Source organism: Bison bison, unplaced genomic scaffold, assembly GCF_000754665.1.
Source record: "Bison bison bison isolate TAMUID 2011002044 unplaced genomic scaffold, Bison_UMD1.0 scf7180017864366, whole genome shotgun sequence".
NCBI classification, from domain to species: Eukaryota; Metazoa; Chordata; class Mammalia; order Artiodactyla; family Bovidae; genus Bison; species Bison bison.
The window spans coordinates 2,209,275-2,228,928 of record NW_011494938.1 but is presented as its reverse complement, the minus strand read 5'-3'; the positions used below and the strand labels follow the sequence as shown (position 1 = coordinate 2,228,928).

At 36.7% G+C, this 19,654-nt stretch overlaps 1 protein-coding gene across 5 annotated transcripts in view; it reads right to left on the bottom strand.

Annotated features, from left to right (window-relative positions):
• Positions 1 to 19,654, bottom strand: part of MAP4K3 (mitogen-activated protein kinase kinase kinase kinase 3) — a 124,899-nt gene that overhangs the window by 45,647 nt on the left and 59,598 nt on the right. For 2 of the 5 annotated variants that reach the window (XM_010855565.1, XM_010855566.1), the window contains exons 12-13: positions 15,464 to 15,542; positions 9,336 to 9,394 (exon numbers count right to left, since the gene is read on the bottom strand). In XM_010855565.1, coding sequence (XP_010853867.1) covers positions 9,336 to 9,394; positions 15,464 to 15,542 — 138 coding nt within the window. Of the gene's footprint in view, positions 1 to 7,992; positions 8,056 to 9,335; positions 9,395 to 10,874; positions 10,911 to 15,463; positions 15,543 to 19,654 lie in introns of all 5 variants that reach the window. The other 3 variants (XM_010855562.1, XM_010855564.1, XM_010855563.1) reach the window with 3 other exon arrangements.

Here is a 19,654-nt window from a genome sequence, read left to right as displayed (position 1 = left end):
CAGCTGAGATACTTAGAAAGGTAAGAGAAGAATTTAAAATAACTAATGAAATATTTTAATAGAAAATGGAGCCTAAGTTCACATACAGAATAACACTCAGGCTGGGGAGAATCTGTTGATAGATCCAAGTCTGATAAATTAAATGTGCCATGTATTAAGCCCTACCAGGAAAGCTAAAACTGAAAGGGTTTCATTCTTTAGTAATTCCTTCTCTGTAAATCAAGTTATATTTTAGCATCCAAAGTGGGGGAAAAATGTGCTGGGCATGTCATCAAGTAAAAGGACTACACTAAGTTCTTCTAATAAGCAGTTAATTTAATTCAACTATTATTTACCAAGCACTTATTAAATGGCAGGAATTCAGAGAGCAAATCAGATAAGAAAAATGAGAAAGAAAAATGAGAAGAAATAAAAAGGAAAGGAAGAAAAGTGAAGCTTGGGTAAAGTTAGCAGTCATTCACGTATCTTTAGGGCAGTCTAAGAAAGACTGATCTAAAAAGCTTTCCAACGGGACCTGGAAGCTATTCTGAATAGAAAAATGCTACCAAAACTTTTGGCAAAACACTCAAATTAACCCTATAAAGTGATAATAAGTCCATTCTTTATAAGCTAAATAAGAATATATTTGAACATGTCTGGGTAGACATAAAAAATTCAGTAGCATAAATCAGGCACCAACTTATTAATGAATGACAGTATTTAACAAAGAAGCCAACCAACATAGATTGAAAACATGCAATAGCCCAGAACAGATTCAAACTGAACATTCAGCAAAAAATTTAAGATGGTCAACCTAGGCCCAATTAAAATATCTTTTGGGGTCAGAAAGTCCTAAGTGTTTTAATGAATAGGGGAAAACTTCTGAACTAGGATAAAGGCTCTAAGAAAACAAGGGCCCTGCAAGAGCTGAAAATAAACAGAGGATGTGATGTGGAACACTGGAAAAGGAGACTATATCACCAAGAAAATCTTATTATTGTTTTTTTTTAAACTTAGCTGGAGATTACAAAGTCTATCTATAACTGATGAGGAAACAGCAGGAAGTCTAAAGAATTATTACAGTTAGCTACAAAAACAGAAAAGAAATACTTTAGCCATATATTTTAACCAAGAAAACAGAAATTAGAATTTTTTTTCTCATCAAAAAAATGAGACAATATGGTGCATAAGTAAAGTGTTAGGAAATACTTTTTAATGTGGTTGACAATTTACATATGTAAAAGGGACTGAACCCTAGATAATTCTTGTTTCTTAAAAAGAAAAGCAAGTAGGGTTGGAACACTGAATAAAAGCAGAAGAAAGGACGCAAACTGAATAAATATGGAATGAATATCAGTAGGTTATTATTTTCTCTTTTTAATTTTGTTGAAGTATATTTGAAACAGGTTAGGTGTATTTTCCAGCAAATGTCCTATCATCATGCAATTATAAAACGAGTCCTCCCTAGAACTGTATTTATATACAAAAGGTAAGAAATGTGACCACACAACAAAACTTTATAGTAAGTAATAGTTTAACAGATTTAAAATGAACAAAGCTGATCTGTTTCTTTTCCATAGTAAATTTATTTATAGACTTTATTCAATTTGACTTAACTCTGGGGTAATCTTATAGCTCAGTGGTAAAGAATCCACCTGCAATGCAGGAGACCCATGTTCTTCAGAGCAATGATTATGTTACTGTTGATGTTCCTCCACAGCAATTAACATAGTGTTCTACAGAGACAGCTGACCCTTGAACAACAATGGGTTTAAAGTGTATGCATGCATACTCAGTTGCTCCAGTTGCGTACAACTCTGTGTGACTCTATCGACTGTAGCCTGCCAGGCTCCTCTGTCCATGGGGTTCTCCAGGCAAGAATACTGGAGTGGGTTGCCATGCCCTTCTTCAGGGGATCTTCCAGAGCCAGGCGTCAAACGTGTGTCTCTTCAGTTCAGTTCAGCTCAGTCACTCAGTCGTGTCCGACTCTTTGTGACCCCATGAACCACAGCACACCAGGCCTCCCTGTCCATCACCAACTCGTGGAGTTTACCCAAACTCATGTCCATTGAGTCAGTGATGCCATCAAACCATCTCATCCTCTGTCGTCCCCTTCTCCTCTTGCCTTAAGTTTTTCCCAACATCAGGGTCTTTTCAAATGAGTCAGCTCTTTGCATCAGGTGGCCAAAGTATTGGAGTTTCAGCTTCAACATCAGTCTTTCCAGTGAACACCCAGGACTGATCTCCTTTAGGATATACTGGTTGGATCTCCTTGCAGTCCAAGGGACTCTCCAGAGTCCAAACTCTCAAGAGTTCAAAAGCATCAATGCTTCGGCACTCAGCTTTCTTTATAGTTCAACTCTCACATCCATACATGACTACTGGAAAAACCATTGCCTTGACTAGATGGACCTTTGTCAGCAAAGTAATGTCTCTACTTTTTATTATGCTGTCTAGGTTGGTCATAACTTTCCTTCCAAGGAGTAAGCGTCTTTTAATTTCATGGCTGCAGTCACCATCTGCAGTGATTTTGGAGCCCAGAAAAATAAAGTCAGCCACTGTTTCCCCATCTATTTACCCTGAAGTGATGGGACCAGATGTCATGATCTTAGTTTTCTGAATGTTGGGTTTTAAGCCAACTTGATCACTCTCCTCTTTCACTTTCATCAAGAGGCTTTTGAGTTCCTCTTCACTTTCTGCCATAAGGGTGGTGTCATCTGCATATCTGAAGTTATTGATATTTCTCCCGGCAATCTTGATTCCAGCTTGTGCTTCATCCAGCCCAGTGTTTCTCATGATGTACTCTGCATGTAAGTTAAATAAGCAGGGTGACAATATACAGCCTTGACGTGCTCCTTTCCCTATTTGGAACAGTCTGTTTTTCCACGTCCAGTTCTAACTGTTGCTTCCTGACCTGCATACAGATTTCTCAAGAAGGAGGTCAGGTGGTCTGGTATTCCCATCTCTTTCAGAATTTTCCACAGTTCATTGTGATCTACACAGTCAAAACTTTTGGCATAGTCAATAAAGCAGAAACAGATGTTTTTCTGGATCTCTCACGCTTTTTCGATGATCCAGCGGATGTTGGTAATTTGATCTCTGGTTCCTCTGCCTTTTCTAAAACCAGCTTGAACATCTGGAAGTTCACAGTTATGTACTGTTGAAGCCTGGCTTGGAGAATTTTGAGCATTACTTTACTAGCGTGTGAGATGAGTGCAATTGTGTGGTAGTTTGAGCATTCTTTGGCATTGCCTTTCTTTGGGACTGGAATGCAATCCTTTTCCAGTCCTTTGCCACTGCTGAGTTTTCCAAATTTGCTAGCATAGTGAGTGCAGCACTTTCACAGCATCATCTTTTAGGATTTGAAATAGCTCAACTGGAATTTCATCACCTCCACTAGCTTTGCATTCCAGGATGTCTGGCTCTAGGTGAGTGATCACACCATTGTGATTACCTGGGTCGTGAAGATCTTTTTTGTGCAGTTCTTCTGTGTATTCTTGCCACCTCTCTTAATATCTTCTGCTTCTGTTAGGTCCCTACCATTTATGTCCTTTATCGAGCCCATCTTTGCATGAAATGTTCCTTTGGTATCTCTAATTTTCTTGAAGACATCTCTAGTCTTTCCTATTTTATTGTTTTCCTCTATTTCTTTGCATTGATGATTAAGGAAGGCTTTCTTATCTCTCCTTGCTATTCTTCAGCACTCTGCATTCAAATGGGTGTATCTTTCCTTTTCTCCTTTGCTTTCTGCTTCTCTTCTTTTCACGGCTATTTGTAAGGCCTCCTCAGACAGCCATTTTGGTTTTTGCATTTCTTCTTCTTGGGGATGGTCTTGATCCCTGTCTCCTGTACAATGTCACAAACCTCCGTCCATAGTTCATCAGGCACTCTGTCTATCAGATCTAGTCTCTTACATCTCCTGCACTGGCAGGCAGGTTCTTTGCCACTAGCGCCACCTGGATGCATCCACTTAATATGTTGGCTTTTCTTCAGTAAGGACATACTACACTACCACATGATATGCTGTTGGCTGAACCTGAAAACACAGATGCACAGGATGCCCAACTTTACAGTTATACTCGGACTTTTGACTGCTGGTGTCCCCAATCCCCTTGCTGTTCAAGGGTCAACTGTAATTACCTTTCAATATATTTTTCACTGGTACATGGGCTAAAATGCCTAGTACAACTAGGAAAATCAGCAGTAGCTGAACAGATGTGTAATATATTCTTTTAACATAAAGATAGCATCTTGTAGATGCGATATATTCATTTATATGGTTATAGGCAAAACTCTTACTATTATCGAATTTTGCTGAGTTTTTTACTTTGCTTTTTTAACTCAGAAATCTTTCAAAATTGAAAGACTTTTTTTTTTTTCTAACAACGCTAAAATCAAGCTTTCTTCTTTTTGTTTCATATATTTCATATATATTTTACATATTAAGATTGCCTGATTAAAAAAACCTCTATTATAGTACTGAAAATTGAGGTATAGTAATATTCTGAATTCATTTACAAAAACCATAAGATGAAAATACTTGCAACCAGAAATCACTGATGACAAGTAAGGTGGTGAGGTCTTTAAGAGGATAAATACTTCTTTTCAGTCGCAAAAGATTTAGGGCCATCATCTTGGTGCCAACACTCTACTAAGATAACAGCCAGACATGTTGGGTCCATCAGGTTTTTAGTGGCCAGCAATAGGTATTTGTTAAGAGTTGAAATCCTGTTCACAGTGCTAAGAACTATGAAAGCAGGAGACTGGAATAATTATGGATACTTCACACCAAAAAACAGAAACACTGATGTGAAAAGACACATGCACCTCAAAGTCCTCAGCCGCACTATTTACAACATCAAGACGTGGAAGCAACCCAAGTGCCCGTCAACAAAAGATGTGGTACATACACATGATGAAATAATGCTCAGTGATAAAAAATGAAATACTGCCATTTGCATCAATGTGGACTGGCCTATAGAATATGATGCCTAGTCTATGCAGAATCTAAAAAACAATACAAATTAATCTATTTACAAAACAAAAACAGACCCACAGACACAGAAAATAAACTTATAGTTACCAAAAGGGAGAGAGGAGGAGGAGAGAAAAATAGAAGTACGGGATTAACTGATACAAACTACTAAATATAAAATAGATAAGCAAAAAGGATTTGCTGTATAACACAGGGAATTATACCTGATATCTTATAACAACCTATAATGGAATATAATCTTTACAAAAAACCTGAATTACTATGTGACACACCATATGAAATACTATAAATCAACTATACTTCAATAAAACAAACATACACTCAGAAAATAACAAGCATGGAGGATGTGGAGAAAATTGGAACCCTTGTGCACTGCTGGTGGGACTGTAAAATGATGCAGCTGCTATAGAAAACAGTATGGTAATCCCCCCCAAAATCAAGCATAGAATTAACACATGATCCAGCAATCACCCTTCCAGTTATATGCCCAAAAGAACTAAAAGCAGAAACTTGACACATTTTTGTATATCCAGGTTCACAGCAGCATTATTCACAAGAGTCCACTGATGGATTAATGGATAAACAACATGCAGCTATACATACAATGAAATATTATTCAGACTTCAGACACATGCTACAACAGAGATAAATCTTGAAGATGTTATGACATTATGCCAAGTGAAGTGAGCCAGTCACTTCACTTATATTATTTGTAACAAAAGGACAAATAATGCATGATTCCACTTACATGGAATACAGAATACCCTTACATAGAGTACAGAAAAACTCAAAGACATAGAAAACAGAATGGCAACTGCCAGGGGCTAGGGATGGGGGAATGGGAGTGTTATCAATATAAGTGGATTTTTAAAGGTTGATTTTATACATGGTAGGATCTGACAAATACTTCATTCATTCCTCTTCTTCCAGAACTACCCACAAGTTGAATGGCTCTAAAGCTCTTCTCTGTTACAAGACCCCTTGTCAACTGCCCCACTATCATAACATAAGGGGTGTGGGAGGAAGTTCGAGGGAACAGAGCCAGGATAACTCACTCAAGTTACTAGGTGAGTTACACACAGGGCAGAGAAAAAGACTGTAGCTCTAAAATGGTTTCTCGTTTTGTTGTTTTTTTCCTGGAGAATATAAATACATAAAATAGTCATTTTAAGCTTTTGAGTCTATGGTTTTTTATTTCCACAACAAATTTCACTAACTATCATTCTAGCCTACATATGCCTAATTTTGAAAACATTTTCTATCCACAAATCACTGGCAGTGTTGTCTTCAGACATTCCATCTCACCTGTCTCCTCAGATGATTAATTCTGGCCTCATGTCTTCTGGCCTCTCTGGGCCATTTACTGACTCTTCCAGGTGGGAAGATCCCCTGGAGAAGGCAATGGCAGCCCACTCCAGTACTCTTGCCTGGAAAATCCCATGGACTGAGGAGCCCGGTAGGCTGCAGTCCATGGGGTCGCAGAGTCAGACACGACTGAGCGACGTCAGTTTCAAGTTTCCAGCATTTCAGCTGCTGCTTCCCTGCCTCCAGTGCTGGTTCTACCTCTTACCGCAGAAGAGGCAGCACCACTGTGGTAACTAGTCTTCTGCACTTTCTTTCTTCAGACCTAACTGGGGAACACATGCAATCCCATGGGTTCATGTATCATTTCCTCTTTGATGACATGAACCATCCTTTTCTGAGCTAATCTCATAATTAGTAGTAGTATAACCACTCCATAATTTCAGCTCTTTATCTGCCATCTCTCAAAACTGTGTCAATGACTGTTCCCACATTAATTCCCACGAAACATAGGAGTCATTTGTTCATTTTCTTCCTGAAAAACATAGAATGATTCCTACACAATACTGAAATCAGACTTTTAGTTCCTCCCACAAACCAGATCAATCACATTAACCCCAAAGCTTTTCTCCTTCTTTGATTTCCATAGTATCTATTATATGTTAGACTCTCCTCAACAGTCACCACCAGAAGAAACTCTGGCAGGGCACTGTACATTCTGTTGCAAGGCTAAGAGTTTACATATACAAGTATTTTCCGCCTATCAAGATAGCAACTTTCCTAAAAGGGAAACTGTATCTTAAGTCTCTTTTATGTTCTACAAATGTTATTTGGCATAGATTCAGAAATTTTTATAAAGAATCATTTAAACTAACCAGAACTAAAACAGGTATGAAAGGAAGGAAAAAGAAGGAAAATTCAATTGAAAAGGCAGAAAAGTAGATCAAGAAGTAAATGCTGAGGCAACTTGGGGCCCTGGCCAGCTACAAAAATTGAAAAAGCTACTTAATAACAACTGTTAAAAGTACTATTTATTTAATATTTGCTAGGCTTAATTTCTCATCTTTTCTTACCTAATGGTAAGATAGTATTTAAAACACATGTATACCTGTGGCGGATTCATTTTGATATTTGGCAAAACTAATACAGTTATGTAAAGTTTAAAAATAAAATAAAATTAAAAACAAAAAAAAACTTCAGGGAGTCCTTATAACCCAAATTCTTGCCTGAGAAAACTGGATATTACATAATATTACAAAGTTATAATTTCATCTGAGATGGATTTCATTGTTAATTAGGGGTAATTTATTTTTTAAAATTATATATATTTTATTTTTGTAATATATGGATATGTATATACATGGATGGTTTATAGTTCACTAAAACAAGTCACATTATTCACACTGGGCATGTTTATAGGGAAATGCAATATTTAAAGAAAAAATTTATATCTGAGTGAGAACAAAAATGTTTTTATAACAAATAAAAAAATTAATTTTTACTGTAACATTATAGTATCTTTGAGTAAATATGTTTACCTTATAGAAAAAATTGCTATAATCCTTAATATATGGTAGGTTGCTTACTGGCAGGAATTTATAAAACAATGCTTAAACTGATTCATTAAAACTGAACAAAATGGTTGATTTAAAAAAACCTAAAAACAGTTAAGACTAAAACAATGCTGACAAAGAAAATCAGAAGATGGGAAATACCAGGTTAGATCTTGCAGTGTAGTATACTTCTTCTGAACTGTCCAAAAAACCATCACTGTCGGGCTGTTCAGCAGAGACCAAAAAACCCAAGTTATTTACACTCAGACTAAAAGCCACAAATTCACAAAGGGCGACTTTCACAAGGGAAGTCAGTCAGTCCTGCTAACATCATTTTATTAAGGTAAATGCAAAGTCAAATCCAATTAAGCAGCTTCTAAAAAAGCAGCGGTGCAACAACTTTGCTATATAATACAGTTACTAAATTAGTACAGAACTTAAATGCATGCAATGCTAACTTAAAAAGAGAAGCAGAAAATAACAACTGGCATTTATAAACATCAAGATTTACCTTCTCCATCCTCTCCATAAAGGTCAGGCTGAAGTACTATAACATGATCATGTTAAGAATTTTTCTTTTAACATTCTTAACATGTTAAGAATTTTTCTTCCATGCTGGTATACTGAGAGCAACTCTTTAGATTAAAAGCTAAAGACTCTCTTTGTATGCCATTAGTCAGGTGGATTAAAATAAGCATTAAATTTAAGAAGAAAGTTCCCACTTCAGTTCTGAGTGTTCATTAAGTTACTTTCTTCTCATTATTAAGCAAGAAAGGGAAAAAAAAAATGAAACATACAATCTGGAACTTTGGTTAAGTAATTTCATTAAGATTGATTTTGTTTTTTAAGTCTCATTTTTTATTCCTCTGTAGACTATTAACATCTCAAATGTTTGCACAGCATTTTGCTTCCGAGATTGCACTTAATATTTTATCATATATTTGGAAAGCAGTATATAAAAAATTAACAAAAAAGAATCATGAAAAGAACATTTTAGCAATCTTTAAATAAATGATAAACTTAATCTGCTATGTACACCTAGTCTCTCCTGAATTTCAGTTACTCCAAGGAGACTGGATTCTGCCTTGATGTTTAGAAAAGTGGCTGACACTCTTAAAAAGTTGCCCATAAACTTAATGAGAAGACGTATTAATACTATCACTGGTCCAAAATTCTAGTTTAAGACTGTGGCATTTATCCTAATAAATATATCTGCAAAAAGCCCCTCAAAAATTGCAAAGCAAAAATGAAAAAAGAAAAAAAAATCATTAAAGACATTTAAACAGAGAATGGTACAAACTAAGTTTCTCCTAAATAATTTTGAAAATATTTAATCTCAGCAACACAGATTTATTTATTTTGAATTTTAGAATTACTTACCTTTTTATTTCCCCAAAGGCTTAGAAAATTTTACTAACTAGCTTTTGTAGTCAGTGCCAACAAATCAGAAAGACTAATTAAAACATTTATTTTCAGTGTTAAGATTCCAAGATTACACTACTTACAAGTTCATGATGTGGTTCTGTCTCCTTCCTTAAGGGTGGATCAAATTTTACTTGGCCAACTAAAAAAGATAAAAAGTAAAGCTGTGATCTGTTTCAACATTCTTAACAATAATTTAAAAAGTTACTCCATAGCAAAACACATTTAATCCCATCATCTCTTATAGACTGATTAACACCCAAAGATTTAAATAAACAATCTGTTAGCTGGAAGAAACCTAAGAAAGTCTAAGCTGTTAAAGCTTAATCTAATAACCCAAAGATGATTAGCAAAATTATGTCAGGATCTAACTTGCTACTTCATTGTGACCCAGCATTAAATACAGACAATCTTAACTTAGGACTTTATAGACAGACAGCAATTCAGGCAGAGTATTTCTGAAAGCCAGCCTGCAAGGTGGTCTCTGATAAGTCCTGCCTCCTGACCTTCATAAACTTATGTAGTCCCTTCCTACATCCTGGGGTGGCCTATGTGATAAGAAGATGGCACAGTGGTAGCATACAGCTTCTGAGATAAGGCTTCTGTCCTGGGTGCTCTCTCTACTGGATCACTTGGCTCTGGAGGAAGTCATGTTGAGCAGCACTATGGAGAGGCTACACTGCAAGGAACTGAAGTCCTGGGCTAACAATATGTGAGTAACCCTGGAAGCAAATGTTCCACCCTGGTCAAGCCTTTGGGAAACTGCAGCCCCTGATGACACTCTGATTGTAGCTTCAAGACAGACCCTGAGCAAGAACCACCCAGCCAAGCTGTCCTGGATCCCTGAATACGTATGAGATAATAAATGTTTATTGCTTTAAGTTGCTACATTTTAGGGGTAATTTGTTAAACAACGATAAATAACTAGCACACCTCTACAGCGAAAGTACAACCGAAATATTAGAGCCAACATGAACTGACTATACTACATTCACCTTTCCCCCTGCTCTTCTAATTTAATGAATGACTCACTACCTTTATCTTTAATTTCTGTATCTCATTGTCATTATCTGCTTTTATAACCTGGTACAGCATTCAAGACCACCGAGATAAAAGCAGGGGCACAAATATAAAACATGAAAAAGAAGCAAAACAGAGAGTCACAGATATTACAGCTCAACTAGTAAGAGCCTGAGTTTCAGCCAAAACAACAATTCTCAATCAAGGCAGGGGAACGAGTGAGATTTCAAAGCACACTTATTTTGTAACTGTTTTGATTTTAGCTTAGTATGTATGATTACTGTGAATGTTAATAACAATGAAAGGAGATCATGAGATTTGAATATTTAGCAATAGGAAGCACAAGTAAAGAAAGTTGAGAAACGGCCCTACAAAATACACAGTTGTAATGTGAAGTATGTATATGCTTTATAGCTGTTATGAACTAGATATCTAATTCTGGCTCTTGGAGATAAGCAGGCTCTTCAATAATGGGTTCCTCATGCCTGTTCACATATGATCACAAATCAAAGATTACAAAATAGTTTTTAGTAAGATATTAAAACATGTATATACATACATACACATATATATACACATACATATATATATATGTATCTCACCTTGATAGAGGCCTACTGAACAACTCTCACCTACACCTGTCACCAAATAGCATAATAAAGTTACACGAGGACAGTTTCATGCATTATCTGCCTTGTTATTGTCACATATGAAATGCCTGCTTTCATTGGACCACATAATTACTGAGCACAGGGGCACAGTGATGCTTTCTTTTAATTAATTAATTAATTTTAATTGGAGGCTATTTATAATATTGTGGTGGTTTTTGCCAAACATTGACATGAATCAGCCATGGGTGCACATGTGTTCCCCATCCTGAACCCCTCTCCCACCTCCCTCCCCATCCCATCCCTCAGGGTCATCCCAGTGCACCAGCCCTGAGCCTGTCTCATGTATCGAACCTGGACTGGTGATCTATTTCACATATGATAACACACGTTTCAATGCTATTCTCTCAAATCATCCCACCCTCACCTTCTCTCAGAGGGGCCAAATGTCTGTCTTTACATCTGTGTCTCTTTTGCTGTCTCGCATATAGGGTCATCGTTACCATCTTTCTAAGTTCCATATGTATGTGTTAACATACTGTATTGGTGTTTTCTTTCTGACTTACTTCACTCTGTATAATAGGCTCCAGTTTCATCCACCTCATTAGAACTGATTCAAATGCATTCTTTTTAATGGCTGAGTAATACTCCATTGTGTATATGTACCACAGCTTTCTTATCCATTCATCTGCCGATGGACATCTAGGTTGCTTCCATGTCTTGGCTATTATAAACAGTGCTGTAATGAACACTGGGGTACATGTGTCTCTTTCAATTCTGGGTTTCTCGGTGTGTATGCCCAGCAGTGGGATTGCTGGGTCATATGGCAGTTCTATTTCCAGTTTTTTAAGGAATCTCCACACTGTTCTCCAAAGTGGCTGTACTAGTTTGCATTCCCACCAACAGTGTAAGAGGGTTCCCTTTTCTCCACACCCTCTCCAGCATTTATTGCTTGTAGACCTTTGGATCGCAGCCATTCTGACTGGTGTGAAATGGTACCTCATAGTGGTTTTGATTTGCTTTTCTCTGATTATGAGTGATGTTGAGCATCTTTTCATGTGTTTGTTAGCCATCTGTATGTCTTCTTTGGAGAAATTTCTGTTCAGTTCTTTGGCCCATTTTTTGATTGGGTCGTTTTTTTTCTGGAATTGAGGTGCAGGAGCTGCTTGTATATTTTTGAGATTAATTCTTTGTCAGTTGCTTCGTTTGCTATTATTTTTTCCCATTCTGAAGGCTGTCTTTTCACCTTGCTTATAGTCTCCTTTGTTGTGCAAAAACTTTTAAGTTTAATTAGGTCCCATTTGTTTATTTTTTCTTTTATTTCCAATATTCTGGGAGGTGGGTCATAGAGGATCCTGCTGTGATTTATGTCAGAGAATGTTTTGCCTATATTTTCCTCTAGGAGTTTTATAGTTTCTGGTCTTACATTTATGTCTTTAATCCATTTTGAGTTTATTTTTGTGTATGGTGTTAGAAAGTGATCTAGTTTCATTCTTTTACAAGTGGTTGACCAGTTTTCCCAGCACCACTTGTTAAAGAGATTGTCTTTTCTCCATTGCATATTCTTGCCTCCTTTGTCAAAGATAAGGTGCATGGATTTAAGTGATGCTGTCTTAAGACTAACTTTCATAACAAGGACAGAACCCCAACTGTCACAGGTATTCACCACCCTTATACTCTGTGGGAATGCATTCCTAGAAAGAGTCACAAAGTCCCTCTGGAGATTCACTCTTCACGCCTTACATTGGTATCACTCTTCTGTTCTCTGCAACTTCCCTAAAGTTATGACAGTTTCTGCCACAGGACCTTCCAGCTTCTGTTCAAATAACTGCTGGACAATCACCCCGGGCTGCAGTGCTATTTATGATGTTCTTAATAATGTTGAAGATTTCTACTTATCTGTAACCATCTATTGGTCTTGATCTCTGTTTCTGCTACTATCTCCTTGAACACATGTCAAGTTACAAACCATAAATTTATGTTTTACTATCCAGATGAAAGGGCTTCCCTGGTGGCTCAGTGGTAAAGAATCTGCGTGCAACACAGGGGATCCGGGTTCAATCCCTGCATTGAGAAGGTCCCCTGGAAGAGAGCATGGCAATCCACTCTAGTACTCTTGCTTAGAGAATTCCATGGACAGAGGAGCCCGGTGGACTGCAATCCATAGGGTCATACAGAATCGGACACAACTGAACTGACTAAGCAGCAGCATCCAGATGAAAACTCCCTCTTAGTTCTCTGAAACAGCTCTGACATGATCACTTGCTGACCCATCACTACTATTAGGGTCAAAACTGATCCTACCATGGCAGACAAGAAGAGCCCCAGAATTACTTCCTCTCAAAGCAAGTCTTTGCTTACCATATTCAACTGAAGGCAAAAAGGTCTTTCTAAAAGGGAAAGAGTAATAACTTTTCTGCAAGTGAGTCAGTTTTTACATATATTGCCTTAACATCATTTAGCTTAATAAACAGAAAACCTCAGTTACATGAAGAGACATCATGTAATTGTAAACAGAAAACATTATTAAAGGAACAAAGATATACGACTACTAAAATAAGTTATTTTTCAAAGCCTGTCTCTATCGTCAATAGCACGACTGCCTATACTTTATAACATCTCATATAAAATCATAAAACATCCTAAGAAAGCATATACTAGAACATTGTACAAGATTTTAAAGGCTCAAATATCAAACCCACAAGTTGTAAGAAGTGGTGATTTTAATCCCATTGCTACCTCAACATACTAGAGGGACATGACACTTTTCTTACTGGTAAATGGTGAGAAAATGTCCATCACGTATCACCTGCTCCCACCAAAAATGGGGCATATCAGTATCTCAGAAAAACTAGGGTAACAGTATTAAGCTAAATAGAATATATGTGCATATGTAGTTAGGAGCTGATAATCACTGATACAAGCTACTAAAGAAGGACCCAGAGGTAACTGCACTTTGCAATAAAGGGCCTGACAATACAACTTAAAAATATAACTGGATAACATAATAGAAAGTACTTCAGATTTTCAATAGTACTGAACACATAAGGTTTTCTGAATCAACTACAAAGGCATCTCGTATTATTAAAGAAATGACAAAGACATATTGTAACTACTTTCACATATTAAAAAATAATGGAGGACTTCTCTGGTGGTCCAATAGTTAAGAATCCACCTGTCATACAGAGGATATGGGTTCGATCCCTGGCCTGGAAAGATTCCACATGCCACCAAGCAACTAAGTCCTTGCACCACAACTACTGAGCCGGCATGCTCTAGAACCCGTGCTCTGCAACAAGAGAAGTCACTGCAATGAGACGCCCACGTACTACAACTGGAGGAGCCCCCACTTGCCACCAGCTAGAGAAACCCCACACGCAGCAATGAAGACCCAGCACAGTCAAAAATAAAATAAACGCATTTTTTAGAGTTTAAAAAATAATGGGGGACTTTCCTAGTGGTTCAGTGGTTTAGAATCCACTTTGCAATGAAGGGGACGTGGATTCCATCCCTGGTCCAGGAATATCCCACATGCCGCGGGTCAACTAAGCCCGTGTGACACAACAAAGACCCAGCAGAGCCAAAGTAAAATAGTAATAATAAATAAAATAAATAAAAATAACAGGTGTTTTTTTTTTTTTAAATGGGGAATGCTTGCATGCTAAGGTTGTCATTTTTAGAAAAACACTTTTGAGGAGAAATTAGCAAATTTAAACCACGTGGCTTCAGTGGGAGCTATAAAGGTAATTTAACATGGTCACAAAACTAACTATAGGCAAAGTATTAATCCCAGTCCTGGGCTTTTTGCCAAGTAGATTGTGCTTATCTTTCAAGAATTTCCATCTTATATGAGCATTTCTAGGTAGCACCAGCACCAAAATCTGCCAAGAACTTAATACACAGTGTAAGGTGCAGCCACCATTCCAAAGGAAGGTTCACAAAGGACTTCCAGGGTGAAGGTCACACACGTGTGCCGAGGTGTTTCTGTGGAGCCGAAGACCTCTGGCCTGGAGGCTGAGAGATCTCGGGCTTGTTATTAATCAGTTGTATGACTCCACCCGACAGGTAGATCTATTCATCTTTGCATTTCTTTTTTATTTTCTATTAAATGGTGATAGTGTCTGTCCCTACTTGCCTTACTTAGCTTTTAAGTTTGCAGCCCTCTCCTCTTCTGGACCATCAGCTTCTTTGTAACCTGGGAGCTTGTAAGAAGCAGAGAACCTCAGATTTCACCTCAGAACTACTGAATCAGAAAGGGCATTTTTGCAAGCTCTCTAGGCAAGCGCTACCAACAAGGAAGTTTAGGGAGCGCTGCCTTGATTCCTTCTATCCTGCCTACTCTAGGAATTTTATTCCTCTTTCCAAACAATAACACATAAATACACATCCCCAGCCACCACCAGAAAGGTCCCAGGAGCAAGAAAACAAAATTCTTACTGTCTTAATTAAATTCTACCTTTCAAAGCATCGAAAACATAAAAACTATTTGGAAGAAAATGGAGCAAAAATAATGGCAACTAAATTACAACTTGAAATCTTATTTTTCATTGTTAAATTACAAACTCTATACAATATATACTTACAGTTTATCTCCGAGCGTGTTTTTTCCTCTCTCACATTTCTACTTGTTGAGTGAATCCTATGTGGGACAGCAACAAGAGGCTAGGAAAGAACAAAGTCAAGGACAAGTCACTGTCTTGTCCACAGAATTACCTACATATGAAAGAAAGCTCTCACTTTACATAAAAATGGGAACAAAATACAACTTTATTATTAGTATTTTTAAATGGCAACCACAAACTTAAACTCTTTTCTCTTCAAATTGGGAGCTAAAGATTAGGGATAAACATTATCCACAGCAGGTTCCCAGTGAGTTTTCTTATGAAAGTGTTAGTTGCTCAGTTGTGTGCAACTCTTTGAGGTCCCATGGACTGTAGCCTGCCAGGCTCCTCTGTCCATGGGATTCTACAGGCAAGAATACTGGAGTGGATAGCCATCTCTTTCCCAGGTGATCTTCCCGACACAGGGACTGAACTCAGGTCTCAGGCATTGCAGGCATATTCTTGTAAGTGAATATAGGAGTGTTCTTATGAGTTGAACATAAATAAATATTCAAAAATGAATATTTTGACAATACAATAGGTGTTCAAAGGCTGCAGCAAGCTTTCCCTGCTTCAGAGGAGAAAACTGTAATTAAAAAAAAATCTGCCTCAAATTCTTATATCAAGGATAAAATAAATGAAATGAAATAATGCAAAAGGCATTAATGATTTATGGTCTTCTTACCTAGTAAACACAACATTTCCCCCACCTTAATGTTTTTTCTTATAGAAGCAGCACTTTATTTTCTTTCCTTTTACTTTATTAAAATCTCTCTATGTGTACTGCCACATTCAGAGAGCGGTATCCTGGCGGGAGGGGAAGTGGGGGTGAGTTCTTCTTACTGTTAATACTAACACATGGACATTCTCCAATCTTTATGGAGTAAAAATGGCTCTATCTGAAAAGCTTCTGCAACTTCATTCTATATACTCTATGCCAGCATCTATTTCACGTGCCAAATAGGTTTTTCTCCCTGTGTGTGAAACATTATCTTTGAAGTTATTAGCTGTGAAGAAGATATACTCATATATCTATCTTTTTGGAAAATGTAATTTGTAAACACTTGAGCTCCAATTCTTAAGACTCTATAAGGTAAATCAAGAACAGGACCCAGGTTAACTATTCTCAGTGTAGACATCTCTCAGGAAATAAAGATATATGAATCTGAGAGACCCAAATATTAAAACACCAGTGGGTAATAAAACAGAAGCAAAAATAACTTTATAAAGTAAGTATTTAAACTTCAAACATACACAGTGAGTTGTAGTTTACAAAGTGCTTTCATATACCTTAGCCCATTCTGTTCTCAAACTTGTGAAACAAATCTTTATCTTCATTTTATAGATGTGGACATTCAGCTAGTTAGCTGCAGAATGAGAAAAACCCTGGACTTTTGAAAACAATATTTGGAACAAAAACAAGCAAAAATAGGTATCACGTTAGATTAGTAACACATATTGCTGTTATCAGTGAACATGGATGAAATCCGCCCTTTCTATGAGAATTGTTTTACTTTCCCAGCTTCAAAGGTATAAAGTTATTAAATCTTACAATGTTGTGCCTAGTAAATGGGTTAACATATAGAAGAAAATACTATCAAGTAAAAACCAGAATCACAATTACTTCAATGTACAGTACTTCTAAAACAAATTACACGGGAACCATACAGGAAAAGTGGACTTTCTTCCATTGTGAATAATGTATAATAAAGAAAAACTAAAGACTGAAGTAGAACTAGTACACGTGCTAAATATTTTCAAGAGAATTCAGTTTCCACAATATATATAGTATCAGCAACTGCTGAAATACTAAGCACATTCAAATACTTAGCAATTACAAATCATTTGCATATAATAAGACGGTTAGATATTACCTTTTATGCATAACATACACTGTAGTATATATGTATAAATTATTATAAATTTCTCTGGGGAAAGTATGATCAAAAAGAAAAATAAAAAGATCTTAAACTGTGGTCAAAAGAAAAGCTACCCCCATCCTTAACCTATAATTTTAATACCAGTAACACAGTCTTGATAAGGAGAAATTTCTTTCTCTGCCATATGAGAAAATCTCAGAGGAGTCTTTATTCTACAGCTTGCTTCTACATTTGGTTTATTATTTCTCCACTTTAAACACATTTTAAAGGACTTTATAATCCAGCACAAATAAACAGGATGAAGTGAGGGACAACAGCGCAGCATCTACTGCACAGCATCTAATGCACTGAAGGAGTACAGGCAGTCCATGTGCTGAATCTTGATACACATGAATTTCAGTTACTATCATATAGTTAAATTATACTAGTCCTCTATAACATGATTCAAATTTTAGTCACCAATATATTAATTGTATATTATGAATTATTAATTATATGTTATTCAGTATATTAGTATCTTATCAACATTCAGTATATTGATTGTAATTGCATAAGACGGAAACTTCACTGTGAGCTCTTCAGTCCACAGATGACTATAGATTTATGTGTGTGTTAGTCACAGTCGTGTCCAGCTCTTTGTGACCCCATGGACTGTAGCCCACCAGGGTCCTCTATACATGGGATTCTCCACGCAAGAATACTCGAGTGGGTTGTCATTTCCTTCTCTAGGGGATCGCTCTTCCTGACCCAGAGATTGAACCTGGGCCTCCCGCACTGGAAGCAGACTATTTACTGACTGAGCCACCAGGCAAGACGACTTATAGTCTACTTATAATAACATATGTACATCATGATCAGTGGCTAATCACATCACTACTTTCAAAGTACATCTGTGACTGATGCCTGAGCATCTGTTATTCAATTCATGCACAGGCAGCAAAGTGTGTAGCTGTGGTGTTTCCCTGTCTCCCAGGGATAATATACTCATGTGACATTTTTACAAAAACTTGTTAACTGAAAGAAGGAATTAGCCAACAAAGATAAAACTGCTGCAAAGAAATAGAAAGTGATCACTCTGGATTAATGCTGGAAATGAAATTACAAGATAAAACAGACGACAGTGAGAATGCTGACATTGCTGCTGTTCAAGAGACTGCAGACATACAGCCATGGTAACTTAGTGAGGATGAAGCTGATGCAAGTGAAGAAAGAAGTTCTGATAAAAAGGATGAAGATGCCCTAGAAGAAGGGGCACCAGCAAAAAACTTCACATCACAGGAATATGGAGATTATTTCATACATTCAAAGCTCAAAGGATAAAATGCTAGAGGTGCTCTGAATTTAGGAAAATGACATTCACCAAAGCATAAAAATAACCTGCTCTGTGTCATGAAGTTAAATGACAAGAAGAAGGCAGACACTGTGCAATCTACTTAATAAATAGACTACTTGATAGTGAAATGATCCACCGAAGTAGTTTTTTATTTAAACAAAGAAAAGAAACAATTCTCTTAGGTTATAATATATCACAGTGTACTAAATATTAGTTGTACTATTTTTCACTTCTCCATACATTTAAAATGGACAATAAGAGAGATTTTAATTTTCTGACAAAAATTTTTTAAGATCACAAAACAATTATAATTTTCCTTATGGACAATTTAGATTGCTTTGCAGGATTTCAGCTCACTTGATCATTTTTACAGTCCTTTACTACCATCCAAATCAAGGCAACACCTATATATTAAATTAAAGAAGAATTTATAAAGCAAAACAACAAAACCCAATTTCTCCCTAGTATAAAGTCAATAATATTTAATAATTTTTAAGTTTTTTAAATTTCCAAATGCCTTTCCAGACCTTTAAACAAAAGGACAGTGGCTTATTTACAGTTGTATAAATATAAGTTAGAACAGTGGTGAATTGATAGAAAGGTTCTCTGACCTAAGATAAGCTGAGACCATCTTTCTGACCACCAAGAGCCATAGTTTCTTCAGTATCATCACTGAAATTTACACCATTTTAAGTACCTTCTAAAAGTCAATCAAGTTCAAGACTATCCACCTCAGCTACATACTCAGTAACAGAATTCTGACAGGTAACATATATGAGTTGATCTTTGGTGTCACAATTATTAGCTGAGTTAGGAATGCTAAATATGCAAACCAAAGTGAAAGCTTCCTTTTATATCTATTCTCCCATCACACTAGGGTTAATTAATTCTCTAATTACACTGGATAAACATAGCAGACAATTAGGGTATTAGTCACCAACAAAGTCAATCCTATACTTT